The sequence below is a fragment of the Ambystoma mexicanum genome, chromosome 2p, assembly GCF_040938575.1.
Source record: "Ambystoma mexicanum isolate Mex_15411 chromosome 2p, UKY_AmexF1_1, whole genome shotgun sequence".
NCBI lineage: Eukaryota > Metazoa > Chordata > Amphibia > Caudata > Ambystomatidae > Ambystoma > Ambystoma mexicanum.
The window spans coordinates 422,861,561-422,883,694 of record NC_090923.1 but is presented as its reverse complement, the minus strand read 5'-3'; the positions used below and the strand labels follow the sequence as shown (position 1 = coordinate 422,883,694).

At 42.9% G+C, this 22,134-nt stretch overlaps 1 protein-coding gene across 1 annotated transcript in view; it reads left to right on the top strand.

Annotated features, from left to right (window-relative positions):
• Nucleotides 1–8,400, top strand: part of LRIG1 (leucine rich repeats and immunoglobulin like domains 1) — a 661,002-nt gene extending 652,602 nt beyond the window's left edge. Inside the window, exons 17-18 of the mRNA XM_069643785.1 lie at nucleotides 3,869–4,168; nucleotides 6,061–8,400. Coding sequence (XP_069499886.1) covers nucleotides 3,869–4,168; nucleotides 6,061–6,263 — 503 coding nt within the window. The 3' untranslated portion in view covers nucleotides 6,264–8,400. The remainder of the gene's footprint in view (nucleotides 1–3,868; nucleotides 4,169–6,060) is intronic.
• Nucleotides 8,401–22,134: the final 13,734 nt, after the last annotated feature.

Sequence of the window (22,134 nt, the reverse complement as noted above, 5' to 3'; positions counted from 1 at the left end):
GGCAAAGAAATACTTGCTGGTAGAAGTATCATAATCGGCATTGCTGCTGGCTCAGGTGGGCAACCTGTGGTTGGAGTGTTAGAATATCTGAATGACACTTGCCCTAAAGCAAGAGGAAAACGTACTTGCAGGTAGATTTGTGTTGCCAAGAGGTGCGCGGGGTGCTATATCCCTAGGACTGAGATTGGCAAGAAGCGAGCTGGGTGCTATATACCTGAGAATGTGTAGTTGTTTGTGGAACTCTGGAAAGACCAGTGTTCCCAATATTTGGCCCATGAGACATGACGTTAACCCATTCTGACACTTTGGGAACCGTTTTTAGTTTAATGTCCATAGAACCTTTAGGTCTTCATCCAATCCTAACTAAGTAAACAAATGGGGAAAAAAAGAGTTCCACCTCCCTGATGAGGCCCAACAAGGCTGAAACATGTGTATGGGGTTGCTGTTGGTACTCTTGTTCAGAAGGGAATTGCAATAGCATTTTGGTGCTGGACTGCCCATGCGGGCGGGGCAAAGACTGATCTGCAAATGGATAGTTCCCATCTGTGAAAGGTACAGTGAGCTTAAGTGTGGCTGCGGACTCTCGAGTGGGTACCTTGCCAAAGGACAGGTCAATGGGCCGTGTTTGTTCTCTCAGAGGGGCGCCTATGGACTATTTATTTGGGTTTTTAAAGTAAATAAAGGTGTTGCACTTAAGTTATGACGTGTGTGATCTATTAGCATAGTTGCCAACTTGATCCATTCCATCTATAGATGCTTGTCCAGGCCCGTTTTTTTGTTGGCATTCTAGGACATGTAGTCTGAGTATTATAATGGGAAAGGCCGAACTACAAAACAGGACTTGATTGGCATTTACAGATTGTAATGGATCATGTTGGCAGCTATGTATAAGCATGCCAGATGGTGTCTATAAATGCAGTGATGTCTTATTAGGACAATTGTCAATGGATCTACAGGAATTAAAGGGGTAACAAATAGTCTTCTTTGGATGTCTCTTAATGGATATCCTTATTCGTAACAACGTATGGATTGTTTCAGTAGGATCTATTCGAAGTCAGCCACAGATCACCTCTCTGGTTTCCAGATGCCTACAATTTTGTTTGAGCAAGAGGAGATCTGCTGTAAACCAGAGAGAATTTCTGTGTTTGCAGTTAACCACTTGTGCCGGATTCATCAGCTCTGTAATTGTATCAAGGGCCAGTTCAAAAGCTTCAAAAAAGGTCAGGCAAGACATATGATCATAAGGAACATCGAGGTCAAAAGCCTCTATCGCCTTGTGCAGTAAAATCCAGAGTCCCAGGTTCTTCTACAAACCATAGGACACATTGTGTGAAAATGGGCAACTGGGAAAGCAAATGATGCCTTATTTATTTTCATACTGCGCCACGTGCCCGCAGGCCTCAGGGCGCACAAATAACAAGACATAACAAACAACGAACAATGAGATCAGACCAGGAGGAATCAAGAGAAAATAAGACTCTTTAATCGGGGCTAAAGTTGGCCTTTTTAAAAGAGCAGTTTTTCATAAGGCATATGGAAGCTGGAAGAAAGTTCCAGAGAAGTGTGGGGCTTGAACATCAAAAGGTACCAGTTTAAATCTAGATTGGATAAAGGTGGGTGCAACAGATGATCTAAGGTTTCTAGTGGACGTGTTGCTTTTAGTACAATTAGATAAGTATACTGGGTATGAGCGGGACAAGCATTTGTGAGCCAATGTAAGGATTTTATGTGAAATCCTTTGTTTCACGGGAAGCCAGTGTAGGGTTCTCCTAAATGTGGAGACGTATGTGCTGAGAAAGCTCCAAAGTAGAGCATACAGCATTGTTCTGCGTGACCTGAAGAACTCTAATGTTAAGAGTGGTGGTACCGGCTAACAGACTGTTGCAATAATCCAGCCTGGAGTTAATTAGGGCGGTTGAGAGCAAAATGCATTTTTCAGTGGTGATAAATGGACAAATATATTGTATGCGCTTGTTGATGAAACTACTAGCAGACCGAATGTGAGATACATGGGGCTTCATAGACCATTCATCATCCAGAATCACTCCTAAGGTTTTCACCTTCTTGGAGACCGAAATACAATGACCCGCAATCGGGAAACTTGAGTAGTCGGATGTTGGCTTACTATGACTATTTTTGGTGGCAACGATCATAAGTTCGGTCATCTTACAATTGAGGGCCAGAGAGTTACAGGCCATCCAATTCTGGATGGCATTATTGATGGTGTTGAGAGCACAGAGGTCCTGCTTTATACAATCTGCATAGCTGAAGAACAACCTGGGTATCATCAGCGTAGTTGGTATATTGGACTCCCAGACTGTTCAGCAGTTCAACCAGAGGCCAGATATAGAAGTTAAATAAGAGCGGTGATGAGCAGGAACCTTGAGGAACTCCACAGGTTTGTGTAATGGGGAGGAAGAGTGGTTGTTCCCAACACAAACCCGAACAGTGCAAGGTCCCAAAAAAGAAGCAATCCGGTTGAAAGCTGAAATGGCACAATTGGCGACCTCCCCGAGCGTAGTCGCCAGCAGAGCATGCTCTACAAGATCGAAGGCTGCAGAGAGGTCTAAGAGCATAAACAGTGCAGGGTGACCTTCATCTGCCATGCCGGCCAGAGTGGACTTAAGGTCGATAGCCAGTCTGTCATGTGCCGAAGATGTTGTGTTTCTCCACATGTGCTTGAAGTTGAATGTAATGATGATGTTATTTATATAGCCCCTTAATCCAAAGCGCTTTACAGAGCACATATTGACATACAATATCACCCAACCAAAATTGGTACTCATTTATCGACCTCGGAAGGATGAAAGGCTGAGTTGCTCAGATCGCAGCAGCGAGCGCTCAAACCGCTAAGCTATCTTACTGGCGTAATGTAGCCTAATGTAGGCTAATTTATCTAGTATTTTAAGAATAAACGGCACATTGGTTATCGGCCTATAATGATCTGAAATACATGGGTCCAGATTGTCTTTTTTTTTCAACACTGTTGTTACCCAGGCAGCTTTTAAAGAAGATGGAACAAAGCCCTCATCAACAGATAAGTGGATTAACTTGGTAAACCAAGGGACAAGTAAATCAAGTGATTCTTTGAAAATGGCAGTAGGGCAGTCATCTCATCTCTCTAAGATCTTGAACAACTTTTCGCACTTCATCTTCAGAGCAATGACTGAAAGAGAACGATGGAAGGTTGTTAACGGTATTAGGGGGATGTTGAATGTATGCGCTTGTGAAGCAAAGTCAGGAGCATTAAGAAGATGTGAAGCAGTTGTGAACTTCTTGGCACCAAGCAGAATTTTTAATGAGATCACTTTTGGTGGCTGGGGAATCTTGAAATTCTGCTAGAGTTTTGAAAAGTTCTCTGACATTAGATTGGGCATTGACTAGTCTTTTGTTACGGTAGGTAGCTTTAGCTGATATAATAAATGCCTTGGATTTCTGCACAGACTGCTTATATGCTGAGAAATTGAAATAATTAGGATTCTTATTGGTGGATAGAGGGCCGTGTATTCCTCATTGCAGGTGCAACGGGTCTGAATAGTTCACATTTTCCACACCTTCCCTAGACTCACGCTGCCAGCATTCAGAAATAATTTCTTCTCACTTTGAGGCATGGGTTGGCCAACCCATTTTTTTGGGTTTATAAGCCTGCTTCAGTGGTTTACTTTTCCAATTTGTATTTAAGATCCGAAATAAGAGCCTCAAAATATGCTTTCTTTGGAGGTCTTTTCAATAAATTTCCCATCTGCTGTCACTCTATATCTTCTACAGCTAGTTACATTGTGTTCCAAGCACTGTTGTTATTCTTCTAGTAGTGTATTTGCAGACTGAAGAGGATAATTGCTAACCAGCTGTTTTTCTTTCCTCAAAGGGTATGGGTTCCCAGTTGTGTACCCCGATTACATAAATAATACAGACATTTACAATGAAAGAGAGTACAATCCTCCAATGTGTAAATCCATGGATGTCCCATCTCAGAAGCTACCAAGCAGCAAAGAATTGAGCATAAATGATGGAGAAACGAACAGCATTCTAAATCGCCATCAATGTAATGGGAAGCCTCCATCCAATTTGAACATGAAAACCAATGGCCCAGTGTACCCAAGCAATCATGAGAGGATAGCAGCAACCTACCTAAAGCACTTGCAAGATATAGATCCAGAAATTAAAGGTATTTGAGTAGATATTTAAAGATAAGTTGTGCATTCGTTTATTTTATTTTAATTTTTTTGCTTCATCAAAGTCTTGTATAGACGGATACAGGTAGCAGTTGTTTTGCACACATAATTCTCTATAACGGTAGACCTCTTTCTGTTGGACCAGACTTCGTGCAGGCATGTTTGGAATCCAGCATTGTTCATACCAAATGTGTGTTTATTTGGTCTGAATTTTGTTATTCCTTTTTGTTTGGGGCCAGTTGACGCCAATAGAAACAAATCTGTGCTTTTGGACATAACCCAACCTTAAAATGTTTGATCTATTCTGCCTTAACAGTGAATCCTTGAGGAATTGTTATCCAAGTTAAAGGGGAAAAAGTAGGTTCTAAAGAGAAATCTGTCGATCCTTCATTTGCACTAACTAACAGCCTATGCCTTCAAAAATTAGGATAGCAGTACAGTATTTAGCGTGCATATTTCAGGACAATAATTGAAAGTTCATCACTTGTGATACTTATATCCCAAACCACATTTTTTGTCTTTTCGGAGAGTGCAATTGAATTGTCAACTGAATAATTCATTCTTTGTTTATTTAGTCCTATATGTTCATATAGGATCCAATTCCTCATAAGCTAACATTTTCAGAGATATTAGATTTGAACCAATAGTTTCACAATGTTATTCTGTTTTTATTTACTGTGTTGTATTTACAAAGCTTTGAACTACCTTAGAGGGGGAGGCCTAAGCTTTGTAGAATGCCACCTTCATGGGGTGCCGTTTGGTGTGGAATCAGACGTCACTGTTAGAGCGAGATCTGACCAGACAATGGGGATTTGTATGAGAAGTTGATCTGCTGTGCTCTTCCAAAGAAGTCCAAGTTGGTTCCAGCCATTTTATGAGGTGGTCATGTAGTGGCTGTTGCTGGTCAATGCAGATCTGCTTTAGTGGTGGTCAATCTTGGGTAGGATGGCTGACATCCACATTCTAATGGGGTGCTGCATGATTTTGGTCAGTGACACGTTAAGGGAGAGTTAAATGCTGTATGCTCCATATGAAAAGTGAAGCTAATTGAGTGAGTAGAGCAGTGGGGGATGGACACATCAGGAGAGAGGTGGGGGTTGGGGGAAAGGTCATAATGTTTCCATCTGAATGGTTTGAGGTTAGCCACAAAAAGATGTGTACCATCGTAGGGCATTGTTATCAGTGCCCATCTGTCATGTGGGGTGGGGGTTCACAGTTATTGAATGTACTTCAGTTAGCAAATGGTCTCCTGGCCTCGGTATTTTTATGCCCATTGTGGTCTACTATATTTGCTAGATGAAATTATTTGTAGGATTAAAGTAGGTGATGATATCTGATAACTGTTGCAGATGCATTATTTTTTCCCAAGGATCTGGAGTTGGCCCTATAATTGGATTGGTAGTCTGGTTCAATTTATGGATTTTGCAAGAGGAGGGTAAAGCTTTTCTAGTTTTCCACAGGAGGGAAGTATGCCATTGCAAATGAGCATTGTCATTGTTGAAAAGATGTTTGGGGCCTTCAGGGGAAAGAGTCTTGATGGATGTTGTGAAGAGGTCTGTGTGGTGGCTTTGTCTGAACAATGTTGGACAGGTCCTTTTGAGACAAAAGGTTAAAATGTATCATTTGGGTAAGACTTCATAGAGGAGGTCCATAAAATGTGTTTGCAGAATTTGTTTCTGAGCCACGTTCAAGTTCCTAACCAGTGTACGCTGATGGGCCTTCACACAGTGCAATATTTGTGTTTGTAGAATAAATGTTCCTGATTGCTGGGAGCTTCCGACATGGTGTTTGTATTATAATATGCAAATTAATTTCATTATTAAAACATTTACCTGTGTTGGTAGACCAGTTGCAGAAAAACATTTTTATTTTTTTTTATTTTTAGGTTCTTCAAAGCCTTTTCTAATGCCTTTTGAGTACAGCAGATCCTTGCAACCTTCGCCTTCGGAACATGTTCTCCAGGAGCAAGTAGAGGTTCCTGAAACGTTGCATCCCTTGCTGGATCCTCTCAATGAGGCTCCGCCCAGACTCTCACTTCCAAAGGATACTTATCCAAATCATGTGACTCTAGTTATGAGCGAACACTGAGAGTAAACCAGCCACATGCAAAGAAACATGAGCTATTTTTGCCCTGCATATTGAGGCTAATGCTACCTACCTCCTCTCTTGAATCGACAACCTCTGAAAGGATGAAAATGAGGAAAAGAGCTTGTGTGGGAAACAGTCCTGTTCGAGCGTCACCAATTGTATATAGTTTTAAACTTCCATGGGAAGTGCCGGTAATTCAACAGTTGACTTGCGTTAGAAGCACACTATTTGCAAGATATTATGTAAAGAAAAACATGTATTTGATATTGTACATAAGAGTTTTGATATATATAAATATATAAATATATCTTTTACAGAGGTTATTTTAATCCTTAGTGCATGAATAACTGCGTGACATTTCGCAATTTTCCAAATGTTTTTATCAAGTGTCTATTTTTTTTAAAAGGAAAACACCTTGTGCCTTAATGCTTACATAGAACTCAAAAACATTCTATCAGCATTAAATATTAAAAGATTCAGTTTCTTTTAAAGACATTTTTTATTTTATCACAATTTCCATTGAAATGTATTGCACTTAAAATTTGAAAATTAACAGTTGGTGTGTTTTAACAAACTGTTATTTGTTTCTCATGAGGCCAAGTGATCAAAATACCTGGCAACCTGACTTTGATAACAAGCCTTCAAACTTAGTGAATGGTTTTTCCGCAGAACGAAAATGCATATGGGTTCAAAATGTAAGTAGCAGGTCCTTCTATCTTTTAAAGCTTAGGTGGTCATCCTCCCCCCATTGTTATATTAAAATGGCAGTGAAATGTGCCTACACACTACTGGACTGTATGCTTAAAATAGCAGCCTGTCATTTCAAAGCCTGGCTACCTTGGTTTTCAATTGCCAGCTAATAGTCACGCCCAAAGAGGATGAGATGAAAAATCATCCTTGTCTTTGTTTGAGTTTTCTTCTCTGTGCTCATTTTGAGGGAATTTGCTTCTCTGTACCCACCTAGAGGAAGTTTGCTTTCTTGTGCCCACCTCGAGGGAGTTTGCTTATCTGTGCCCACATTCAGGGAGTTGTTTCAGTGCGCAGTTTGCATGGTTTATTATGTGGAACAATTTTAGATGTTTATGATTGGTCAGTTTCTGTCCCATTGACGAGGCTTTTGAAGCTTATTTCGTGTATTAAAAGAACTGTCACGATTTACCTTTGTTAAATTTCAAATTGTAGCTTGTTTCTGATAGCTCATGTTTTAAATGCCACACTGGGCACAATGAGAAGGCCGGTGTTTTCTTTGTAAAAGTAAAGGAGTGCAGTGTGTCAACGTAAAGGTCGGGATGGGGCACAGTGAAGTCTGCTATGGAGACACATCTTATTTGCCTAGGTTATGGTGGATAACCAATTATGTAGCGTGCCAAACTTGGAAAGTGTAATAATTAGCTGTATTACAATTTGGAAATGGGAGATGGAAAAAGTAACTTGCACAGCAGTTTTTTCTCAAAGCATTTAGACATCAGATATTAAATGACGTGTTTGCCCTTCAAGAGCCACTGCACAATGTAGCAACATTACAAAACATTGTAATTGAACTATGCCCTTTTCAGTAATACTTTGAGTATGTTCTTTTACCTAGAAATTCCATCAACTCGAACCTGATTGGGGAATTATGAAAATCCACATGAAGGACACTTTCCAAAACATTGGAATACAAGTTCTAGATTGATTCATGGGCTGGAAATGCGGTTTCAATTTGCAACGGGAATACATCCACAATCCTCTGCATTCAAGAGAATGATAAAACAATGTGTCATTTGAAAGGCATTCACAAATGTGTTGGGCACACAAATGGCAAAGTGGTGATGATCATGTTTTTAGAGTAACTGAACAATATATATTTAATGTTAACATTCAAAATATTGATGTCATTGTTTATGACCAGATTCGCCACATTCATCAATATGACTGTTTATTATTTTGATAGAGTAAACTGTTTTATGGTATTACTTCCACAAAATATGTGAATTTTATGCTTCTGAGAGGCAATTGTGAATGAGGAAGTGTTACTTTTATGTACAAAGTTATTTATTTAAAAAAGTTGGTACAATGTTGTACATTGAAAAACATGTAACATATTGAGGTGTCAAACGGCATTGAAGTGTCTTTAATTAAAGTTCGTTGTATTAAATGTTTTGCATCAGAGTTTTGTATTTTACATTTAATTTAAATAAGAATGCAAAAGCACATCCAGTGGAAATGTAAGTCAAGAACCAACCCTACTTTAAAAAAAGAAAAGACCTCATCACAGATTCAGTTCATGTCGACTCCCAACACCCATGGAGTTCTTGAACTGACCAGTTTTCAATAATTGCACAATTAAAGCATCTTGAAAAACGGCATGAGAAACACCAAAGTATAATAACAGTAATTATGCCTTGCTTAAAACTTAGTAGCAACTATTTCCAAAGAATTTTAAGTGCAGTTCTCCCCCGCTCCTGTCTCCACGGATAAAGGAACAGTCTCCGCGCAAACAAATTGTCTAAAGATTTGCAGTGGTAGAGAATGTATAGAACATCCAAGGAAACGGTTTAATAACAAACGTAGTCTCCTGCACTCTTTTTACTCCTTCGCACACAGTACATTTGTATAAGATAAGAAATTGTTCCACATAATGTAACCAATTCAAATGTAAATTCTCTTTTGACTCCTGGAGCTCAATGCGTGCTGTGGCTGAAACAGACCGCAACACGCTTCACTGCTTTTACAATTGACAAACGGCGCGGGCGGAAATGGAAACCCAAGGAATAAATTATGGGTCCGTAACTCGGGCACATTCAAAAAAACTGCTGACAGCTGTAATTAAAACAGCCGTGTCATGTCACGCCTTCAGGCAAATTAACAACGCCTTTAAACATTTACACTAGACTCGTATGCAAGTCTTCAATAAATAACTTGTGCCACGCGGGCAACCAAGAAAAGACTCTACAGTTTAATTAGAGTTTGCGCAAGTAAATAAAAGCACGACTCTACCAGCGCTAAATGTCACAATTTGTATTATGTGAATTCTGTGACTTGGATAAGAATAACTTGAAGCAGATTCGCTCATAAGATACGGCAACAGATATTTCCTCACAAGCAGATAAACGAACAGTCTTTTAAACCACTTATCTTGCGGAATGTTTCATTCACTGCTCCCTGAGGACTGAGGCAGTTGGAAATTCCTATTCACAGAACAAAAGGAATTCCCAACCAACCAGCTCACAGCCTTGAGCCACCATCTTGGCTCGGGTTCTTGTCAATACACTAAACTGTAGTTAAGGTAAGTTATCTCAAATTAAAGATACCTCAAATAATTCTACTAAATCACACTTCAAATACATATTAACCCTCGCTCTAAGCCACCCACACAGAAATGACCATTCCCCAATGGCAATCGTGACAGGAGGTCCATTGGTCTACTTAAGATGTGTGGTACTAGGATGCCTATACGTGCTGTGTGTTTATATAACCAATGGGATATCTAACATGGATGGTATCTTTATGATATGCCGACGCACAAAGCAATGCTGCATAAAGTATGTTTTCAATCTTATCCATACTGTGCTCACAATAAGTTATGTGGAGATCACTGCTCTGGGATTACTTACTATGTCTCATAAAAACCTGGCCACATGACATATTTATATGTATAAAACGGAGTTGTATGGCTCATTGTTTTTATTCGCTCTGATGAAAATAGGGGTGTCTCATCTTATGGTGACGACAACGTCTGTTCGGTAAACACCATCATCCTACTTCTATAGAAGTTGCACTATCTCCGGTGCTGACGTGAATGTTCAATATGTTTGTATCACACTTCATGTAAATGAATCACATTTTACTTATTGCACATACAACCTCTATGGCATGGTAAAGTTCCTCTTTCCCCAAAATAATGTTCCTGTTTACAAAAATCTCCTATTTATCGGAGTGCTCAAATTGTGTGTTGTCAAGTGCTGGTTAACACTTGCTGGACTCATACTACATTATATCAAGTATCTACTTTACACAATCTCATCATATGAAGTTCATAGAAAACAGGATAAGTCCAGCTCTTTGTTTAGACCCAATGATGAAACAATTTCAAGCCTATCTATGCAAAATGCTCCGCGTTGTTCAAGTTTTTTTGTTGTGTTCATTCGTAGATCTTTTGTTCTGATGACTTCTAAAATTTGAAACCGTATTTGCGAAAGCTGGTGTTTGTGATGGGTGAATGCTGGTTATTTTTTGTTATATTGGATTTATGTTCATTCCAGCGAATGTGTGCCTTGCGGCTAGTTTGTCCAACCTATGTGAGGCCGCATGGGCATTTGATTGCGTATACCATGTTTTGAGATTCGCATGTAGCATGATCCTTCAATTGAATCTTTTCGTCTGTATGTGAATGTGCTATAATGTTGCCCTTGATCACATTGTTACAAGAGAGGCATGGATAAGTCCCTGGATGTTTGCTGTGTTGTCTCTTTGATTTGGATTAGTCTCCACAAGAAGATCTTTTAAATTGTGACTCCTTTGAAAGGCGAAGATTGCTTTGTTTGAAAAATTATCCTGTAATTTTGTATCACATGATAGTAATGGCCAGTGTTTCAATATTGCTCTTGATTTTATTGGACTGAATGCTGTATTTGCTTACAAACACCAGCTGTGTATCTGTGCTGGTGTCACGACTTTTGGACGTTAAGTTGTTTGCATTCCTTTTGATTGACTTTGTTTTGCATCTTGGAGTTTTGATTCCTTGTATCCTCTTAATTTGAATTTGTCAAGCATGTTGGATGATTCAATTTCCCAATTTTCATTAGTATTGACGATTCTTTTAACACTCAGTAGTTGGCTTATGGTAGTTAAGATGGTCGGTGGGTGAAAACTTAACCTAGAAGGTTGTTTGTCTGTCGGTTTGTGGAAGATGTTTGTTATAAAATTAGGTGCTGATGGTGTGACCTGTACGTCCAGGAAATGTAGACCAGGATTTCCAATTTCCGAGGTATATTGTATTCTTGTGTCAATTGTGTTAAGGTATTTCAGAAAAAGATTTACATTTTTGCTGCTGTATCATTCCAAATAAAAAAAAGTTATGTAGCGACCCCAGTGTTTTATGTATGGGTGATGTAATACGTGATCTTCTTCGAATTTGATCATGGAGGCATTCGCATATGCTGGCGCCATGGTGGCTCCCATCGTGGTTCCGCTTATTTCCTGGTAGAAAGTTTTGTTGAACTTGAATTACGAATCCGAGCTATCATTTCGAGCATGTGCATAATACATTCTTTACAGGCTCCAACATTCTCCTCTTTTAACATAATCCAAACCACAGCTTGTAATCCTAGATCGCATAGAATCCTAGGCTGCATACAGAAATAACGGTGCTGGTGTTTCCATCTCCATCTGCAGGCGGTTGGCGTACTCCCACCAGGTCAGACCTGGTGGGAGAGACACCACCCGCCTGCAGAACTCTTAATCTGCCAGTCCGGAAGCAGTGGTGGCAGGTTTACCACCACCGTTCTTTCCGGACCGCAGGGTCATAATGAGGCCCTATGTGTTAGCCGAAATGACATTTCTAATGGACAGTGGGGCTGACTTCACAAAACAAACTTCCACGACTCATGGCTTTGCTCAGCCTTCCCCAGCTGATCAATAATTACTGTGAACCTTTCAGGCCCAAGTAAAAGGATGTGGCCAGAGCATGACCTGTATTTGATGGGCTGTATAAACGGAGGCTTCACTCAAGTGAAGCTGAACTTTGATGGACTAAGTTCTGGCTCCATTGAAGGATGGCATGCCATAAAAGATGATACAATCTTTGCAGTCTCCATTAACTCTGTTTTGGTCTTCACAGGAGTGAAGGATCATTTTATCGCAGGCCTGAACCACGTGGGTTCAGGGAATTGGAAAACTGAAATTCCAATTGCCGATGTTAATTATGTGGTCATTGACTTTCAATGCAAATGTTAGTTTATTTAATACTTTTGAGACCCGAGATACTTGCAGACTTGGGACAGACCACATTTTTAGCTGATTTCATGGCAGTGGTATTGCTATAAATGTCATTCATGTGCGGTTTTGGGAATTTTAGTTACCACCTAAATTATGTTTTCAGCTTCCCCCGATAATGTCCTGAATCTAGAAATTTGGCGAGCTGATGGCTTGTCAAATTAGGCATCTGGATACTAAATGTCATATTCATAACTATTATACTTTGAAGAAAGGGCGAAAAACCATAGCATGCCCACACTATGGCATGCTGAAATGAAAGTGACCTCTTCCAATTCTTCATGAGGAAGGGATCATTAATATCTATATATTATGGCATTTATCAGTAAGTTACTGAAATTTGCCATGCAGGGACGTTTTGGATAAAAACTGACATGTTAAAAAAAAAAACATTGAGAGGTGTGTACCTCTTGACTTCTCTTCAATCACAGAACTACCCTAGTCTATCTGCAGGGAGGGATTGGATCTTGGGAGGAGGAAGGGAGAATGATCCTTCATTGCGAAAGTTATCACCAATAAACTGGCACCTTCTAATTGTAATGATTGGCAGTGTGGCTTATACATTAAAAAGCATTTGCTCTATGTCTGAGGGAGGATAAGGACAGCAGAATTTCACCATCAGGTGAGCTGCCTAAAAAAACCCATCAGAAGACAGGAGCTCAAATCCTCGAGGGACACTTGCCAACAATCACCTGGAGGAAAAGCTGAAGAAAGGTGCCTGAATTTAACCTTACCCAGACGGCTGCCTAAAAATGATGTGGGTGCCATTATTGAAAGCTGAATGGAGATTTAACATTGCCCAAGAGGACAGTCATTTGGGGAAGCCTAAAGCTGAGGGGGCCAGAAAGAGAGGGGAAACTTGTGCCTGCCTTTGACTGAAGCATCATGACCGGATTCCTGTGTTCCCACAAGAGTGTGTCTTGGAACCTGGCTGACTTTCCTGTGCACCAAACACAGAGAATACCATGTGAGTAACTCGCCCAAAACGAAATTTAAGTGTGGGGGTTTCTGCTTGTCTTAATACTCCTCCCTTAACAGTGGGTGGGGGCAAATTGAGTAGACCCGTAGCACCTTTAACTTAATATTAATTTACTTAACTCCCAAATAGATTGACGCAGGGCAAAGTAATTGGGGTGTCCTGACCATAAAAACGAACATTTGTAATGGTCACCATTTCCAAACCTTGCCATTAAATCAAAAAGGACCATGTCTCTAAAAACGCAATTGCCAACTGATACGCCTTCCCAAAACATGCTTTTAAATAAATGGTATAATTATCCTAAAATGAAAATCCCAACTGTCACCACTCCTTAAACATTGTATTTAAACAGAGGGGTGCCATTAGCCCCAAAATGAAATTCCTAAACTGGCCCCACTCCCTAGACCTGGCCTTTAAACAGAGGGGCGCTGAATATCTCACTGATGCCTGTGTTTTTGGTGCTTGGGGGAAAGGCATTTTGCCAAGTGAAATTGGTGTAATTTCCATTGAACAATACACTCTTTCCTGAGAGTGAGTAGGTGATCTTGATAGCAGAAAACATTCTGTAGTTCTTTGGGGGTGAAGTAGGAAGGGGTGTTCTATCAATCCCAAGCATTAATTGAATTGCGGGATTTCAAACTGCAACCAATTTTAAGCGTGCACGGAAATTAACCTAACAAATGTTGCTGTAAGATTGCTTTGAAAATCCAAATGTGTATATGATTTAAAAGGGTATTACCCCAAATTGTTGGGAAAAAAAAACCTATGGTGTATTTGATCGAATGTTGTCTGTACGAAAAGCCAAAAATTTGGATCAAATCCACCATACAGTAATATTGTGGTGATCAATGGCAGCAGGGGGGGGTCCCCCACACCCTTGTTTGCTACAATGGTACTGGGGGATGCAAGGGTGTCCCCTGCTTCATTTACATAAAGTTGTACACAAAAAAAGGACCGGTTCTTAACCACATAAGTGAAGGGAACCAGCGTTGCATCTCAGGGAGATGGGGGAGTCGGCGGCACATAACTACATGTGCCGCCAACAGGTGAGTAAGAAGGGAGGGTGGAGGGTGGGGAAATGCACCTGAATAAATTCATTTCACTGCATGGCACATTTCGAAATTCGGCTTCTTCGAATTTGAAATTTTGTAATGCAGTGCAATTACATATATCCATTTAAAAGTAAACCCTTATCCTGAAGTGGTGATGTTTAAACTCTAGACATGTTACCAAGTAGTCTTTGGTTTAACAAAAGGGGTTCATGGGACAAGATGGTTAAACCGGTTATTTAACATGTATTCCATGTTTGTGAGACAAAAATAAAATGCAGAAAAAGTGCGTTTGAAAGTAACATCTTAAAAAGTGTGTTTCGTAATTGTAGCTTTGTTTTTTGCCACAGAAGGTGGCAGGTGTAATCCGTTCAAGTCATTAGTCATTGCGCTTGTAATTTAAATAAATATGTATTCTTTCTATAGACCGGCCTGGTTCTTGGCTCACTGTTGGCATGGGGGGGGGGTAGATTTACATGGTTCTACGAGTCGTCAATAGGGCTAGCACTAAAAAAATAAACATGGGGCACCTTGATTGAGGTGGGGGAACTCCCCAGGTTAAGGGCGGTCTCTCAATATATCGTTACAGAACATCTGGGTTCCCTTGTTTAGATACCTGGTCTACTGATCATTCTTGCATCAATGTTGTGCCTCCAGTCCACGAATTCTCCAACTATGGCATGTACATGAACGCTATGACTGAGACTGGTGCACCCATGTGCACTGCAGACAGGGTATGCATATGCAGGTATGATTACCCCTGCTCAATGACAATAAGATAGTGATTAAATGATAGACAGCAACTTCCTTGGCTGTGGTGTTCGCATCTCAGGGAGAGTTTGGGGTCAAAATAGCATGTTCATGAAAATGCTGTTTCGGACAACACAAATGGCAATATGGTCAAATGTCACTAAAGTTCTAGGATCTTCAGAAGGAATAATATTGTTGCACAAAGTGGGGGATGACCCCCTTCACTAAATGGGCTTCTGTGATGAAGTCGCTTCCCCTCACCAGCAATTGGAGAGTGCAGATCTGTGGAGAGCAGAGGATGCCACCTGTACTATGATGCAACCCCTATAGGTGGTAACTGGTAGCTGATGAAAGATTAGAAGCACTCTGGGGATACACCAAAGAAGAGCAGAACAACCTGCTTCTCCTAAAGATATGTGACAAAAAACCCATTGCCAGTTTAAAACCTTCAAACACACACATAGCAGTTCCCAAGTAGTACGTGAGAGATATGATTTGATGTGTCATATGGCATGATAAAACAAGGGAGGGAAGACGGGGGGAGGGAGGGGGACAAGACAAACCTTACTAGGCCTTGGATCATTCAGATTGTGCTAGTGCGACAACGCAAAGTACAGTGGGAAGGGAGAGGGGGGAAGTGCAGTCAGGGCAGCATTGCTCTGCATAAGTGCAGCCAAAGCAGTGCAGCTCTGGGTAGAGGCCGGGGGCTATAGAGGTTAGCTACAGCGCCTAACTGTGAGGTAGGCCCAGAGGCTGAACATGGAGGACCCTGGTACCCAGTGACACTATGAGGGTAGCCAGGTCAGCACCGCAGACAGTTGGTTCAGCAGGGGATGGAGAGGGAGAAAGCAGAGGTATTGAGCTGCTTCCGGAACATCAGGTGGCCCGGCACACGTTTGAGAGGGGCAGGGAGGCCATTCCAGAGGGAGGCACCTGCAGAGGAGAGATAACTACTCCCCACACTCTGCCTGGGGAACTGTCTGACCCTCAGCTGAGCGAAGGGCACGAGAAGGAAGGTATTTTGGAAGAGACAGTTGGATGTAGTGCGGGCCCTGGTTCCAGAAAGTCTTGTGGACGATGCAGAGGATCTTGAACTTGATCCTTGCGGCCACTGAGAGCCAGTGGCTCTAGAGACCGTGGGCTTCTGTGGGAAAGTGAGAAAAGGAAGAATACCTCTGAGGGAGGTGCAGCTGGTAGTGGGCCTTCTTGGCAAGTTCTGTGAAGTGCAGAGAGGAGAGGGTGGAGTTGAAGATGACACCAAGGTTTTTTGCCTCACGGTAAGGTGAAGGAAGGGGGCCCAAGGAGGGCGGCCAGAGTGAGAGAGGCAAAGCGGGAGCAGGGGTAAGAAAGATCTCGGTCTTACTGTCATTATGCATGTGGTCGTTGGATGCTCACCAATCCTGAATCGTGGATAGAGAGTCAGTAATGAGGGATACAGGCGAGGAGGCTAAGGGGAGCCTGAAAGAGAGCTGTTATATTTGCATAGCACAAAGTTATAGAAGAAAGTAGAGATTAGGTGGGCAAGGGGGCCATGTAGACATAGAAGAGCCAGGGCGAGAGGTTGGAGCCCTGGGAACACTACATGTGGCTAGAGAGTTGGTGGAGAGAAAGGACCAAACTTGGACTTGGGAGGGTCGGTACAGGAGGAAGGAGGTGACCACTCCAGGGTCTGATCCGTGATGCCTAGGTTCTCACAGAGACAATTGATCAGCATGGAGTGGTTGACCGTGTCAAAAGCAGAAGAAAGGTTAAGGAGGATGAAGACAGAACGAAGGCTGGGGTCAGAATTAGAGGGCCAATCTTTGTGGATTTTCAGGATTTCAATTCCATGTCTCTGGCTGCTCTGAAGCCAGACAGATGGTCATGGAGACAATCAACAGATAGTTTGGAGAGTAAGCTGAGAGATGGCCAGCTTTTTTAGGAGTTTGCCCAATAAAGGAGTGATGGTGGTTGGTGATAGTTTGCTGGACAGGTAGGATCAGCAGGAGGCTTTTTAAGGAGGAGGTGCACCAGGGAGTGCTTGAGGAGAGAGGGCAAAGATCCAGTGGTGAAAGAGTGATTGCAGCAATCGGTCAAGGCTGGACCAAGGGTGTCAATGTGGTCCTTGATGGTTCTGGAGGAGCAGGGGAGCACCTGTTTGGACGACACTTTCATAGATCAGACTTGTCTACAAACCTTGTGAGGTGTTGTCAGAGAGAAAGAGGAGAAAGGAGGAGGAGGAGGAGAAGGAGAGGTGGCCAGAGGGTGGGCCGGAAGAGGAAGAGGAGAGCGAGGGCAGGATGTCCTGAGTTTTAGTGGTGAAGTGAGAAGCCAGAGCCGTACAGAGGGCCTGGGAGGGAACAGGAGAGGTGGAGACTGCAGAAGGATTGGCCAGCTCCTTGTAGATTTTAATGAGTTTGGCCGTGTTAGAGGCTGCAGAGACTCTGGCTTGGATGTGGACTCTCTTCATGGACAGGACAGAGAGTCTGCATTGCCTTTGGAGCAGGCGGCAGGCCAGTTTGTCAGAGGATGTGCCCGAAGCCCTCCACTTCCTCTCGGCCACCCTGCACTTGCGTTTCAGGGTGGTGAGGTCAAAGTCAATCCAAGTGTTGCACTTGGAGGTAGGCTTCAGACCGATTCTCATGACGGGGGAAAGGATGTCCAGAGTGTTGGAGATAAAAAGATGCAGATTAGAGAGGGCTGTGGCAGAGGGTAAGTCGGCTGCAGGAGTAGGAGGAGCAGAGAAAGTAGAGGCAAAGGCAGCCACTGACACACGCTTCATGGACCGAATGACCGAGAAGGTAGGTGGCAGTGCTGGGGTGGGCTTTGCCTGAGAGACAGAGAGCTTCAGGTGAGAGGAAAGCAGAAAGTAGTCAGTCCAAGAGAGAGGAGGGGTGAGAGGGTTAGAGAGGGAGATGTCTGAGGAGATGAGAACATCCAAGGTGTGTCTGGCAGAGTGTGTGAAACCAGAGAAAGAGAGTATTGCAGAGGTTGCAGACGAGCCTAGAGGAGGGATTAAAAGCTTCCAGGTGGATGTTGAGGTCTCTGTGGAGAAGTTGTTGAGAGGTAAAGGCAAGGAGAGGTTAGCCCACACTGAGAGGAAGAGGGCAACCTGACCAGGTGGCCTCTAGATGGTGGCCACAGAGAGGCCGTGAAAGATAGAGGGCCTGCAGACCAGGCATTCAAAGGAGGAGTAGGCCTGCATAGGAATGACAGAATCACAAACCCACTACAGAAAGTTAAGAGCTACTCCACCTCCGGGTTGGTTGGTTCTTGGCTTGGAGAGGATCTTGTAGCCATCAGGGATAAGAGTGTCAAAACTTGTGACAGTGCTGTCTGTGAGCCATGTCTTGGTGAGAACAAGGACATCAAGGTCAAGTTCTTCCAGGAGGTGGCAGATGTCAGAAGAGTGTTTGACAGCAGAGCAAGAGTTGATAGCGATGTTGAGTAGGTTGCCACATTTGAAAGATTTCCAGGGAGGGTTACAGGCTTGAAGTACAACCAGCAGGAGTGGTAGAGAGGCCCGTGAGTGGACAGAGGTGGGAGTCGGAGGGCAGGCGGAAGAAGGAGGTAGCAGAGGAGCCAGAGAGGTGCTAGTAGGAGTAGCGGGAGAAGGAAGTATATTGATAAGACACGGGAGATGCCTATCGAAAAGGAGATTGGGCTTGGGGCCCTGGACCGGTATCCCTACAAGACGATTCCATTCAGATAGACATTAATGATGGTCTTGGAGGAATGGCAGGAGGCCAATAGGACCTACCAACAAGTCCTACCATTAATTGGAGTGGAAGAGCTAGGAGAGCGAGCCGAGACCATATGAGGGGTCCATAGGTTTGGTGAGGGAATGAAAAAGAGGATGTGGGAAGAAGCACTGATGTAGGTATCGGCGACCGTGAGGCATGGGTTGGAGACCAAGATGTCCCTTGTGAATTTCTTCCTTCCATATTTAGTGAGAGGGATAGGATAAGAGACAGAGTAGCAGCTAGAGAAGATGGGAGAAATTGAGTACACCATTGAGGGTGTGAGGAGGAAAGTAGGAGGAGGAGGGAATCAAAGAGAGTGGAAGAGACGCACAGCCCAGCACTGCACAAGGCAGGATGCGCAGAGGGGCTACAGGTGTCACACACAGGGGGACCAGCCAGGAGACACATCAGTATAGCGGTACCCCCGGTGGGGTGGGGGCCTAGAGAGTGTGAGAGAGCCTAATGGGACACAGTTAACAGTATGGGAGTAACCACAGTGGATGGAAACTTAGGGAGTGGGAGAGAGCCTAGTGGGGCACAGTTCACAGTACCTATACAGTAACCCAAAGTGAGGGGACCCAGAGAAGGGACTCAAAACACAAAAAGTATTGTTAACCACTAGCGGGAGAGCCTAAGATTGCGCAGAGCCAGAGTACATTATGTCAGACAGTTAAGTGGATGTACGAACAAAGGCTGGGTAGTTTAGTAAGGAGCAGTAGTGCTGCGCCCACTTCCTGCACCTTTCTTACCTTACGGTTGCTGCGGGTCAACGGCTGCACTGCGTACTCGCACTCTGCGCTGCATCCCTTCATCGCCAAACACCAGCGCGGCACAACACTGCGCTCTTAGCCTAGATAGAAACACCTGTGGCATTATATGGACTTGGTCCACGGGTTCTTGCACGGACTGGAAGTCGCTCTGTCACATGAATTAAAGGGCCAATATCCGACATGGATCGTAAACCAGATCTCTGGGCGAAATGTAAAGTGGCAAAGTCAGGGTCCAGAGTCGGATGCTTGCACTTTGAGCACAAACGCAGACCACTGCTTTTAGTTACTCATGCAGGATGATGAAGAGAACAACCATTTCAACAGGAACAAGGAAAGTAGAACATTGGCACAAGGTTTCTCCCAACTATTGTGAGATGTTTAAGTCCGGCCTCTGCATAGAGCCACATTACAACTACCTCCACCTAAATTTAAAGGTGTGGGGGAAGTCATACCAATTAGAAGAGATGGATTCATGGGGACATTTCTAATCAAGTTCCAGGGGAAACCCACCAAGGAGCGTGCTAGTGAATGAGAGCCCTTATTGCCCCAATCACCGAGTTATTCACATTATCAAAGGAGGAAGAAATCCTAGCTCGGTGGGGAAGAGGATGTTGTACTACTGAGAGTGCAGGCAGAAGCTATGTTGGTTAGACCTTTTAAATTCGGGTCTGGTGCGCATTATAAGTGAATAAAACAAACATAACAAAACCAAGAGGGCCACGTGGGACAAAGTCTGTGGCTAACTCCAAGGAACCACAGTGATAATAATTCCAGGTCTAGGATACAGCCTAGATCAAGGGCTGTTGAAGCTGACTGGAGTCCAGATAGTGTATGCTCGAAAAAGGTGGTGAAGTGAGTCAGGGTGCTATATCGTCCAACGAATATAGCACCCCTGACTAGCTTCAGCAAACGTGGATGATTCAGCACCCCAGGCTTGCTGTAGCAACTTTAAAGTGGTCGGAGTGAGTTGGTGTGATATCCCAAGGACCCAAAAGTGAGACTAGAATGGTGGGGTTGGGTCAAGGGGTGGCAGTGGGTAGGTCAACAGTACAACCCAAAGAAATATAGTTAGCTCCCAGGTAAAGGAGGAATCGTATATTAATGTTCCCAGGTGGGGGCACAAGTACTTACCAGAGTTGTTCTAAGTGGGGCAACAAAGCATTAGAGACACTTAAGGATGAGGGGGAACTGTGTATCTTGCCCACAGCTGAGATAACAGACCCTTGAGGACACAAGGTGTCCAACGATCGCTGGAGGCCAACTCAACGCTCCAGGAGGTGAACCAGCTAGGCACAGACACCTAGCAGCAACCAGGGTGCTGGAGGAATGGACCCCACCAACGACAAAGGTGTTCTGTAACTAGCTGAGAATATGAGTGCCTTTGTTGGACATTAATCTGGGTGTGATGACTGAGGAACCATGCTTTTTAGATTAGAGCCTGGATTTTGATTTTGGGGACGATGGGTCTTTTTAGGCCAGGCAATAGACTGTACTGTTTCACCCATTCTGACACTGTTTACTGTCTGTGAATGTCCCTCTTTCAGTGCTTCGAACCCTGCAAGGTGTTCCTGAATTTCACTTCATACGTTTGTATGGTCTGTTGATTACTTTGTGGCAAGACTGAGCGAGCAATTGAGTTTAGCATCATCTTTTCTAAAAAGGTTTTTCTTGTTTGACAGAAAATGGCCAAGGAAATACTTAACAATCCCAAATGAATAATTGGTAGTAAAAATCGTATTTGTCATATGGATTTGTTGGGTTATTTCAGGGATGTTCAATTCACAGTTTGAAGAAGCTCAAATGTTTGCCACCTGTCCACAAATAATAGCATACAGGTTAGTGGCAAGCAGGTATTTTAATGAAGTAGTTTCCTTGAAATTGAGTCAAGATTCATTGCTATTTTCATCCTGTTCATGAACTACATACACAATGGGACAAGAATACATAATTGTACTATTCTTTAAAGAACATTGTTAGATTTTAGATGAAACTAGAAAGTCAATAACCCCCTGACAGTTGTTAGGATTTTCATCACACCCTGCATGCCAGAGCCTAATCTCTACCCAAAGGGTGGTCGAAATGCCCACCTGGCACTGTGGCAGGTTTAGCTACAGAGAATAGAGGTCCAAGACTCTAGAGCGAGTTGGATCGTTGTGCTTCGTGAAAGAGAAACCACCTGACAGGTTTTCTATTGGACAGCAGTATTGCCCTGGGTCTACCTCTAGAGTATCTAAAAAAAATAATGCATATGACCTTGAGTGTATGATAAACATTGGATATTATCTGTATGTTCTCTACACATCTTTATCACTGAATTAATACATATTTGCACCTGCAATATAGTGCGTTAATACTCATAAATAGAACACATTAAGACTGATCTCACGCTCTTGTTTAGCATTTGTGTATATATATTCTCTCCTAGAGAAATGAGTATTAAACATAGTATAGTCAAACAATATACATGTCCCAGTAGTAGCACTCAAGTGGTTAAGTAGATATCCAGGTTATGTTTTGAATGAGGCAGGAGGACTTGTGTGATAGTAGATACATTCCTGTCTCGAGGTGCTTGGAAGGAATACGGGTTGAAATGTGCTAGAAAAAGGAGCATTTTTGAACTCGGAG